The following is a 12,435-nucleotide window of genomic DNA, read 5'->3' on the forward strand; positions in this document are numbered from 1 at the left end:
ACTCCCAGTAAACCAGCCGCCTGGTGGCCAGTTTGGGTCCAGCAGGTTGAACAAGCTCGTTATCCTGAGCCGTGCTTCACGCCCCAACGAGGCGCTTTCTTCAAATCACTGTACAGCAGCCTGGGAATTGAACCCCCGAGCTTCCTTTTGGAGTCTGATATTCCACTTTTCCGCTTCCCTCATCACTAATATACTGTACAAATGCAGGAGATTGTGTTGTCTGCACACGTGTGGCAACAAATGCCCCCCCCCCCCCCCCCCCCCAAAGTCCGCACCGAGGGGCTGGACTGTTCAGAGACGTTCATTTGCAGATTTGGGGAATTGGCACTTGACAAATAATTAAATAAATAAATATGTAGAACACCATCAGCAGCTCTGAGGACTCGGTCTGAGACAACGTCCGACTGGTCTCCGGCTGCTTGTCTCCTTCGAGTTCAAGAGGAACAAGACTCCAGCGGCTGCGTTTTGTGTGTCGCTTCCAGTGTGTGCACAGGTTAGTCTGGTGGAGTATCAGTGTGTGTGAATACTGATGTGGGGGGGGATTATTTTTTGTTGAGCTGTAAATGTGTGGTTTAGTCCAGCGAGAGCAGCGGCTGCATGTTGTCCTCTCCACTCTTGACCTTGTCCGGTCGTTTCAGGACGCCGGGCTCCACCACCGACTGAGACCTGCAGGGGGACAGAGCAGGACAACGTTAGCACGGCCGCGTCCTCACTGAGACAAGATATACGTACGGAGAACGATGATAGAACAACGAGACTGTGAAGATCATTTCAAAGCCTCCTTCAAACACAGCCGACCAATGCCTTCTTCCTTTCCGCTGCATGAAAACCACAATTTGAAACTGAAACCTAAAAGAATTAGCAGCAGATTATTTGTTCACTTCCTGTATGAGTGATGTCACGCTGCTCAGCGGAGTCCTGCAGGCTCTGTTGAGTCAGAGGGTTTCACACAGGGCTCATGATGAGTTACTGTGACACTGAATCACACCACACGTTGGCCTATCGGGGGAATGACACCTCAGAAAAATGTCAAACACACTCAGAGCGACATCGAGCCACAGACACAGCGAGAGACCGTCTGTCTCCGGGCTGAGGACAGAGACCTGGACGTCCCTCTGAAGGTCAAAGGTCTCGACGTTATGTGTTCACAAACACTGTGATGCAACCATCAAGTCATTTTAAAGTCCGGGGACAGAAATAATATGTCTAAACTCTAATATGTAATATTTAGTTTTATTTGATGGACACGTGTCCTGGATAATTTGGCTTCATTTTGCACAGTGGACAGAATTCGAAACACGTCGTCCATCTTTATTGAGTCTGTGGTAAGAGCTGTGCAGGATCTCACCTCTTCATGGTTTTCGGGGACAGGTCCTTCTCCAGGTCTCTCTCCAGGTCTTGCACCGACAGGGTGTAGGACTCCGGACAGTAGTCCGTCTCCTCGTCGTAGGCGTGGTCCAGCAGCGCTCGAGCCCACGTGCCCATATCGTACGGCGGCATCATACCGCCGAGCTCCGACGGAAGGATCTCAGGGTGGATCAGAAGATGGAGGCTGTTCAGGTTGTTGCCGTGCATGAAGATCTGCACAGGGACAGGAAACACACAGCTTAAACTGACTTAAACTGAACTTGATGTAATGAGCAAATTATTTTTATTTTTAATTGTCTGCCTGAGTCTGACACACTGGTCCTGATCCCAGCGAGTGGACGCACCCTCTTCCTGGTCTTGTCTTTGAGGAAGGGTCTGATGACCGTGTACAGAGCGTGGATGTACCACGGCTGGTTCACAAAGTGGATTCCTCCAAAGCGGGCAGGAAAACTGTCCTGTTGGAAACAGACACAGAACACGAGTAAATACAGAGATGACTTCAGGAGAAAGTCTGGAGCCAATAAGCCAAAACATCCAACTATGGCTGAACAAGAGGAGTTCTTTCATCCCGAACATAAAGCTGCTGCAGCCTTGAACTAAAGAAAACCTTAACAGAAGCTTTGCAAGATTTGAAAACATTATTTAACTGTGATATTTAATGGTTTTGCAGAGCACAGACAAAAGAAGTCGTCCTCCAGATACAGGGACGCATCTGGAGGAAGAACAAAATGATCTGATCCCTCTGACAAGGACCAACATAATCATAAAATCAATCAAACCAACAGATGGGGGTGAAAACATAACCTCCTTGATGAGGGTCAATTTGGGAACATCTTGATTCAACTGGTTTTCGTCGCCCATAACAAAGAGCCACTTTAGATTCAGAGGCTTTTCCAGCTAATGAATCAGGACTTCTGTGAGTTTCCTGTCCCTCTTCATTAGATTAGCTCGGTGAATGGGCTCTAATCTCATCGTCAATAGGAAATGGTCTCGGTCTATTTCAGGGTCACAGCCGAGTCCTGAGGGAAATGATCGTGTGTTCGTATACAGGTTAGTGAGTCAGGGCCGGATACAGGGTTCCATAGGAGGCTGGATACAATCATCATAATTACAGTGTGTGTGTGTGTGTGTGTGTGTGTGTGTGTGTGTGTGTGTATGTGTGTGTGTGTGTGTGTGTGTGTGTGTGTGTGTGTTCTGTCCAGGTTGTACATCAGGGTTTAAACGATACGACTCATCCAGGCCGAGGCTACAAAACGCTTTGCTCCTCACAGACTTACAGTATTTGACCATATCAACATGAACCTTAGTGTTTAAACTCATGATTCATGATTCCCATTGAACTCAATGACCTCCTGACCTTTCATTGAGCCTCAGCCGGGTCTAGCCTGAGTGCATCTTTAAAAATACCGGCCCCTGCTGTGGGTGTGACTGGTCCTGAGAACACGAGTCCTCTCTGATCCAGAGACACAGATATGACGGAGCACATCCTGAGACTCTTAATGTTGAGCCTGCGTCTCCACTCCCTCTGGACTCGTCTGACTCTGAACCCCCGACACACACTCTGATGAAGAGACCTGCTGTATAATACATGAAACACTGGAGATGGAACCGAGCTGCAGGGCCTCAGCCGCTCCGGAGGGGCCGGAGTCCGAGGAGGACACAGAGAGACAGACAGCGCTGTGTGGACGAGGAGACAACGTTCAGACAGAAGGTGGAGGACACGAGCTGAGAGGTGTTTGGAGACAGTGCTTCATGTCTCATGATGGAGATCTTTCTCAGGTTTGATACCACGAGAACTAATTTAAGGATTTAGAATAAGAATAATGTTTCCATCTCTTGTTATTTGTCTGTTGCAGGAGAATCCGTCAAAAATATGTTTTAATAAAGAAGAAAGATTTTTAATCACAGCAGCTTCAGGTTAAAACCAACAGGACCAAGAGGAAAGTGTCTGTTCTGCTGCTCAGAGCTTCAGAATAAAAGCATCAGTTCCACAAACCGCTGCTGCCTCTTCTCTGATGTTCGGCCTCTCGGAGGCAAATGTCGATTCCAACAAACAAGCGACTGAGGGGATTTATTTTTGGCTTCTCGCTGAAGGTCGCGGCCGCTTGTTCAGTTACAGCAAAGGTTGACGGAGATGAAAGGTGACAGAAAACAAAGAATAAGACGAAGTCCATTGGCAAAGATTCGTTTTGAAAGACGACATCAGTTCAGTCCTGAGATACGTTTTGTTCAAATCTCCCATAAACCCTGTTGCTGGTTTCTCTAAACTGGACCCAGCTCCTGGTTTGTGGTTCCTGGTTTTTATTCTTCTACAGTGTTTTAGAAAATCATCAGATTAAATATTCTAATTGTTTTGGATAAAATATATATACGAGTTCAACTTTACAGAAAGTTTACATATATAAAGGACCAGAGGAAAGAAACACTGAGAATACATCCTGTGTGTATTTTGCCCTTTGACCCTCGACCACTAAATTCTAATCAGTTCATCCTTGAACCCGAGTGGACGCTTGTTTCTGACGTGGGGCGATTTCCTCCGAGCGTTCCTGAGACACCACGTTCACAGACACAACGTGCAGGTGAGTTCGAGTCCCTGAGCTCGACTCGCAGAGCAGCTGACGTGACGACCTCTGACTCGCATCGTGAGCCGCTCTGCAGGAGTCTGTGGTCGTAGAGCGTCTCTCTCCGTCGGGGCTCCTCCACCAGCTCGTCAGGTCGATGAGCTCCGTCCTCTGCTGCTGTCACTTCCCATCCACAGCACGATGAGCAGACATGTCCCCCGGTGGAGAGGAGAAGAAATAAGACGACGTCCATTTGAGAGCTTCTCCTCTCAGGACGTAAAGTGTAGCCCCGGGTGATGACCTGTTCTTTACAGAGGCCACTTCGAAGAGAAGATGGAGCTGAACGTTAAAACCAGTTTTTCAACCAGGCTTCACCTCAGTTCACAAATAAAAAGGGTTCAAAAGAAACCAGATCTCTAATAAATCAAGTATTTTACTCCACAGGACAAATTCAGTTCAACCTTTGTTCGCTCTCCCTCCTGCTGTAACACAGTCAACACAAATGTCTGGTTTCTGTTAAAGTATTATCTTATAAAGCTTTAGAGTCCAGTTCACCTAAAGCTAAAATTGAAAACCATATTTCTCAAATCCATTAATGAGCTGATTCTATTTAATAATGAAGATTGCAGCCCCCCCCCCCCCCCCCCTGCCTTCTCATGCTGGGTGCGTTTGCTGCAGTTCACCTGGACGTCCAGATTGTGAGGATCAACAGATCTGCTGCCAACACACAGAGCGAGGGCGAGAGAGGGAGATGAGGCGATGGAGGGGGAGAGAGAGGCAGCCACTGAGGAGCCATTTGGCCAATCACTGCTGCTAATCGCTGCGTCATGACTCCGAGCAGGAAAAACACTCCCTGCCAATCTTGACCGAGAGTCAAAGTGCTGTGTGCATCTGTTGGAAATCATCCAAACGGTTTCAGGTTCTGTGTCATCGCTTCATATGTTTTCATTTAAAACCCTGTTGGATATTGACATTTCTCTCTTGCTGACCTACATGGTGAGTAGCGAGTTAACGATCCTCAGGAGGATCAGGGGAAATGTAGAGAAGCATCACGATGTTAAAGAAAAACACAAACACTCCTGGATTTTAAACCCAGGACAAATCCTTCCAACAAGTTTTGTGGAAACGCAGAAGAAAATGTAACTTCCTCTGTGGAGGTAAAAATAGAATGTATAAAAAAAAAATGACATAATGTAAAATAACTATTTCTTTACTTTGTTTCTGTGTCTATTTTCTGCAACATTGCAAAATACAATGCATTTTAACTGATGTCTGGACCTTTACACTGTTAATAAAACATCACAAATGTATAATGCATTTACAGTATTTTGTGACGCACTCGACCGATCAGCAGCCCCCCCCCCCCCCTCCCCTGAAGCATCTTGGAAGACGAAGAAAGACAGAGACGAATAAAATGTGCTTCTGTCTCCACACACACACACACACACACACACACACACACACACACACACACACACACACACACACAAAAGGCAGCCCATCTGGAGGAGAGGGCCGAGCAAGCTAGCGTGGCAGTCGGACATGTTGCCGTGGCAACGTGGCAAGGGTGGGATGGATCAGGAGGAGGAGGAGGAGGAGGAGGAGGAGGAGGAGGAGGAAGAGGAGGAGGAGGAGGAGGGAGAGGAGGAGGAGGAGGAGGAGGAGGGAAGACGAAGCACATCGCGTCAGGCAACTGGCTGAAGAAGATGTTGCTTCTCTCAGCCTCTCTGAAGTAAAGGCAGATTCCAGACATGATTCCTGTGACTCACTGTTTGAACTCATGTTTCCACAGAAGCTGCAGATCGGTGACGATCACATGTTTGGTGTGGACGCTGCCGGTTGATTCCCGAGTGCGACAGAATGAATGATCACCTCAGAGTGGTTCCAGTGCTCGGCGGCTGTAACCTCCCACCAGCCGCCCGCCAACACTGTCTGTGGTGAACAATGATGGGAGCGACTGAGCTGAGGGGGAGACGGGGGGGAGGCGAGGGGGAAGGGGAGGATGATGATGTTCTCAATAGGGGGCCGGGGGGGTAAAGAAAACAAAAGTGAGGAGGGGGGGGGGGGGAGGCCACAGGGGACAGAAGGAGAGGGTGAGGACACTGAGGACGCCTGAATGGTTTTAAACACCCACATCCAGCACTTCTCTTCAATCAGGCAGAGACAGAGATTCTCCTCTAAACACGAGTGGTTTCATTAAGTTTGAAGAAAAGTCCGGATCTGCACCGATATTCACCGGGTTTGTCTCTCACCTGCAGCACATCAGCCTCATGGTTATCCGACCTGTTTTATTTTGCGGAATCTTGCTAATTAACAACTAAATCCACCGACAGGGGACAGAACATAATCATACTCATAATTTCTGCAGGTGACAGAAACGAGCTCCTGGACTCAGTTTGAATTATTTAACGAAGGCTCGATCTCATTATCCTCCTGCTTCCTAAAAGCACCACCGACGTTATTTAGTGAACAGCACAGCGATAAATAATTCCCTCAAGCTGGACTCGACCCACAAGCCGGGGAACATTAAGAGGTTTGGCCGAAGCAAATGACAAAAAACTGCCTAATGGACAAAATCCCAGATCATCATCTTCATCATCATCATCATCATCATCATCACTGCTGCTGCTGCTGCTGCAATCTAATCAACTCGTTTCTGGGTCAAGGTCGATCCGTCACCACGTTAGAGCCAAATCCTGCAAATCGACACAGAGACATGAGACGCTTCCTCCAGCTCCACGTCATCAGCGTCACTTTCACAATAAAAGCAGGTTGAACGCATGACGCTGCAGTCGGCTGGTTCATTACTGTGAGTGGCAGGCGCCTGATCTGAGGTCAGCCGGGTTCAGGCTGCGACAGACCACATTAACCAGGTGATTCATATCTCAGGGACAAGACGTTTAAACAACTCGTCCACACGTCCACTCGTCCACCTGCAGCCTCCACAAACAGCTTCTCCACAGTCATTGAAACGACTCAAACATAAACTATGACTAAGAAAAAAGGATCCGTGTGTAAATGTAGACAAACTCTGCTTTTTAAGGAAGGATTAATTTAATTTGAATGTTTTTATGCTGTTTATTGAGTTTGTTTGGACAAGCTGCAATACACCAGATAATAGAAAGCTGTTTTTAAACTTTTAAAAGAAGAACAACCCAAAATAAGGTTTTTGCCGACTTGAATGTTTAATCCCTGTTTAACAGTGTAATCCTGGAGGATTAGGACCGGATGGGTTTGAAGCCCGTCGTGCACACGCTCTCACTGTCCCACCTCCTGTGTTTCTCAAGACTCTTTCAGCTCATCTCTTTTATAAGAGCATAAAGAAAAATGGGTTCTATTCACGTAAGTGTGTAAGTGGAGCAGCGCATGTTGTGTATCCAAAGAGGAGCCAACACACAAACCACAGACAATACAGTGAGTGGCACAGAGAGCCGGGCGGCACATTGACAGCTGGACTGGACTGAGGGTCGACTCGAGGACACCACGCTCTGCTGTGTCAGCTCCTGAGCTGGACGTGTCCATCACTGTCCCTTAGGTTCTCGCTCTAGAGAAACAAACTGCAGAAGTCTAAGAATTCCATATAATCCTGTTTCAGACATGAACTGAACTGCAATAATCTGCTGAGATGTTTCCAGAGAGACGGCCAACGTTCCAGTCAGCTGCTGAGGACAAGTGAAGCAGAGAGAACCTCGGAGTGAGCCCGGGTGGGAATACAGCAGAATCATGTCGGAGAATAGTTGAAGACTTTTTGACTCGTGCTCTGGTCTAAATTTCCATTCTTCTTAATAAATGAGCAAGTATCTTAAAAAGCTGATTCCAGATGTCTATTAAACTCTAATTGTCATGGTCCCCTGAAGATGCACACTATGGGCGTTTTCTTTCTCTATCTTCAAGCAAAAGTTTCCACATTTTACCAATAATCAAAAGCCGATGACAATGAAATTTGAGACCAATCAAGCTCCCCTGAGGATGAACCCTTTGATACAGGAGATATCTCCTAATCTGACAGACACGTCATCGTTTCATTTTATTTTTTACACATTTTATTTTTTACTCTCGGTTCCGTCAGAGCTCCCGGAACAGAACAATCAGGTTCATCCTCATTAACAGCTGAGGATTCTGGGACGTCGGGAGTCAGACACAAAAACAAAGAAACCGAGCAGCAGTCAGATATTTGTGGTTGTAATAAGCGTTGAAGCCTCTAGGGGTCACCGGCAGGGATCAGACTTCTGGTGTGATCAACACGCTGTGGCACAAATCTGGATCCCAAGACACGTGGCCTACATGCTGCTTGTGACATAACAGAAATCTGACTAAAGCTGGTTCGAGTCCCATCGACAGAGAGAACGTGAACATTTATTTCTACACTTACTATAAAAACAGCTATTAAATAAAGTCTTAATATTTTATTTGAGGCCAAAGTCAGATTTTCTTCCTCATCGCATTTCATGTCTCGATCTGGACTCGTTTCTGTAAAGGGAAATCACATTGAATTGGATTCTAGGTCCCTGATGATTCCAAGTTGGGTTATTTGCCAAATGGATTCAAATCAAATCGATCCATTATGCATCTTCCTTTTGTTTCCTGCCCCGACGGAGGAGCAGTGGTTCTCAGCGGGGAATGACTCAGGGCTCGGCTAACAGCTCCCATCAATAATTCAGGCTCTAATCTGTGTCTGGAGAAGCGTCAGAAATGTGTTATATGTGGACTCGTCACATCGAGGCACCAGCCACAGTCATTCCCCTCGGCCTGAAAGAGGGAGAACGATTCCCCCCCCCCCGGCGGTGCCCCACCTCCACTCTGTGCTGACGGGGCAGAAAACTAATGTTTGCAGAAAGTGGAGGAGGTGCAAGAAAGTTAACAGGAAAACTTTATTCATTTAAATCTTGCTGGTTACTGACAAACTAATTAGATGGATCATATTTACATTTGTTTCCTAAGTTCCTTACAAACTTCCACAGAGTTCCTCCCCCACAGTCGAGCGTCACTGGGAACAAACCAGTGAACAGATCTTTGTGCAGCAGCTCGTCACCACAGGTCAAACAAACAGACGTGAGAACCCACTCTGCACTGGTCTCCTTTCCTCTGGGAATCACTTCATAATAAAGTGCTGTATCATTCCCTGCTTAATAACCAGCTGCAGCAACTTTAATGTAAATTCAATATATCATTCTCTGATTGAATCCGAATGTAGAAAGGCTCATGAACAGGTGAATGGAAAAGGCTTCTCATCTGCAGGAACTACTCGACCTCTGGATCATGTTTCTCTGGATCATATTTCGTCTCCATATGGAAAATGAAAGGAAGAGAATTCAGTGACAGTGTCGTTCACCTCAAGCTCCTGAGATCATCCGACCTCGATGCATCTCGCTCAACACCTCCCTCCAGAAACACTCCAGTCAAATCAGATTTGACTAATGGAGCTAAACACAAATTGGCAGATGATTCTCGAGAACGGTGAGAAAGCATAACACACTCACACACACTCACACACACACATACACACACACACACACACGAGCAGCAGAGGAGCTGTTACCAGAGGACATCTACACAACTCTGTGCCTTTTCTCCTGCCATCATTTCAATAATGATGTTCTTGGTGTCCTGATAACTGAGGGGACGTGTTCATGAAAAACCCTGAACACACAAACACAGACACATTTCTCTCATTACTCTGTTTTCTGTGCGCTGTGAAAGATAAACTGGAAAACTGTCTCTCATTAGAGGAAGCAGCAACAAAACCAAACCGAACTGACAACCATGAGAAATCTCTCAGTTCTCTTCTCGCACCATCTACCTGCCAAACGAGCCTTGAAGGAAAAACACAGCAGCCGGCAGTGTGCATTCAAATCTGAAATGTCATTATTCCCTTCTGCTGGTCTTTAAACAAGCTCACGGCTTTGACGCGGCGCTCGACTTGTTCTTAAGTGGAACATTTCGGGGGCAGCGAGGATGATGGGAAGGGAGCTGGAGGTTTGTTCTCCTTCTGTCAGGAACTGAGGAACAGAACCTCAGGGTTGAGTAGAGCTGAGGATTTCTGTCTTTCCCCTCCGACAACAAACACAGAGAGTCTCTGCTGGAGGACGTGTCTGCTGATCTTCAGACGCTGAGATAAATCTGGAAAGGAGCCGCAACTTACATTTATTTTCAGTGTCTCTTTGGCAATCAATTAACAGCCAATAAAACCCCAGACTGTAAAAGGATTTCAAGTTTCCAGTAACGTCTATGGAAAACCCGAAGGAGCACATCCTTCCACCCAGATTCATGCTGATCTGTCACATTCCTTTAACAAAACCACCAAGAAGCAGACAAGGTGGAAACACAACATCCCTGTTGAGGTTAAAAACCAAAGATATTTATCTGCTTCATCCTCCAGTGTGTAGTGATTGTTAATCTCTAGTTGTTTGGCAGTAACTGACTTGTACCTAATCTGCTCTGGTTTATGATAAAGGTTTGTTTAAGCTGAGTTCACTAAAACTAGAGAAAGAACAGAGTCAGGTTTAAAAAACGCTGCAGCCCACAGACAGTATCACATCTGACCTGCAGCCCCTCGATGGCCAGACGCAACATGCTGGGAGTCAGCTTGGACGCCTGCTTGAAGGTGAAGTTACTCCAGTCGATGGTGAGGATGAAGCCGTTGACCTGCAGCTCTGGATCCTCGATCATGGATTCCAGCGAGAGCAGGATCGCCCTCAGGATGTCAACAAACGTGTATCTGTGGAGGAAGCACAGGAAACCTTTTACTCTGGAGTTTGACCTGAAACCAGCAGCTGGATTAGTTGGTAGCTTATTTAGTAACTTTCATTCAAAGCTCTTTATGTAGCAACACATGATGACTGCACACCTAAAGAGGTTGAGAGGTATAAAAACTTGGAGAATAACGTGGTATCATATCGATCTCGTGGTTTTTGTATCGTCAGGTTGTATTTTTTATTTGTCTTAGACGCAGAACTCTGCAGCCAACAGTTCTGGATCAGGAGGAAAGACTCCGACCGGGCCCTGAGAGGTTCAGGTCCCACACCCAGCTCCCATCACCCTGGTGGGCCTAAAGGTGGGAGGTGATCAAAACACCCAGTGACACTGAGGTACAGAACACAACTAGTGAAGAAAAGACTTTCACCACATCTGTATAGCTAACTTTATTACAGACTGGCACAGCTGAAGGAGTCCAGGAGTTTCCTAATGAGCGATGACTGTGTGATTCCGTAAACAACACTCCACTTCATTAGAATGGATTTTAAAACCCTGAGTCTCTTCTATTCTCTGAGTCTCTTTGCTCTTTTTACATCGGATCAGATAAAACAACTGCTCAAAGTCCCAAATCATACAAAATACACTTTTTATGGTTTTCTAGTTTAAATAATATGTCCCCATCATCTCTGAAGATCCCCCACAATGCAATGCAATGAGAGAAGCACTCTCTTTCTCTTTTTAGTTTGTCTCATAGGATTTTTTAAATGATTTCACGTTTATTTGATCATGTTTTTAACCCTTTTCTGCTCTGTAATTATTATTTTTGTTCTGTTTTGCTGTGTGATCTTCAAGTTGCTCTGGAATGTTTCCTGTTGTTCACCTTCAATTTGTTTTAATTGTTAACCTGCACATCTTGTAATTGTGTTTTGAAAGGTGCTATATAGATACAGTTTATTGACATTATAATTCATAATCATCAAACATCTTGTTTGAGCTTCACTATGTTCAATGTTCTGTAATCATGGTCCCTCACCTGCTCTGGTCCCAGTTGGCTGCGAACAGGACCATTATTTTCCTGCCGTATCTGTCCAGGTTGGACAGCACCCCGGGGAACCCGTCCTTCAGGGCCTGCTTGATGCCCGGGTCCGTGGCTTTCAGGTTCTTGAACATGTCCAGGTTCTGCTGCCGGTACTCGAAATACTGAGCCAGCAGCCGGAACGCCTCGAAGTGGTTGAACTTCCGCGCCCGCAGGAACCTGAGGATGAACGCGTCGTCTGTCCTGAGGAAGCCGATGTCCGGTCGGGTGATGATCATGTCCCGGACCTCCTGGATGTCCTGGTGCAAAGTCTCCGGGTTCTCCTTCAGCTCCGCCTTGGCCTTCTCCAGGGTCTCCGGAGAGAGGCCAGCCTGCAGGTGAGTCATCCTCTGCAACAGCTGTCCCTCCGCGGGGGACCACGACCCAACCAGCGGCTTCCTGCAGCAACAGGGAGAAGAAGCGTGTGCGGAGGTTCTGCTCCCGGATCAGAAGCGGACTTCAGATGGAGGCCTGCTGCTCTGTAATCCACCCTGAACTGCCACAGATGCTGCTGCTATGATGCTCCTGCGATGCATTATCAACATATGGGCCAGCGGCCACTTTTACGCACGGACGCATTTCATTTCCACCTCAGAGAATTCAACTTTGTCCGGATGCTTTTAGATCATGAATCGGGTCCTGGAGGCTTCAGGCTTCAGTGCATCCAACCTGCTGGTGCGGGCGGCCCGAGGCCGACAGACAGCCGCTTCCCTCCATGTCAGAGCCTCTCCTCGC

General features: G+C 46.9%; 1 protein-coding gene across 1 annotated transcript; it reads right to left on the reverse strand.

The window, feature by feature from the left end:
• Positions 1 to 572: 572 nt before the first annotated feature.
• Positions 573 to 12,047, reverse strand: clvs2 (clavesin 2). Its single transcript, XM_053445743.1, has 5 exons — positions 11,659 to 12,047; positions 10,473 to 10,647; positions 1,713 to 1,823; positions 1,349 to 1,581; positions 573 to 666 (listed from the first exon to the last, which is right to left on the reverse strand). The coding sequence occupies exons 1-5, from the start codon at positions 12,045 to 12,047 to the stop codon at positions 573 to 575; spliced, it is 1,002 nt and encodes a 333-aa protein (XP_053301718.1).
• Positions 12,048 to 12,435: the final 388 nt, after the last annotated feature.

The sequence above is a fragment of the Pleuronectes platessa genome, chromosome 17, assembly GCF_947347685.1.
Source record: "Pleuronectes platessa chromosome 17, fPlePla1.1, whole genome shotgun sequence".
NCBI classification, from domain to species: Eukaryota; Metazoa; Chordata; class Actinopteri; order Pleuronectiformes; family Pleuronectidae; genus Pleuronectes; species Pleuronectes platessa.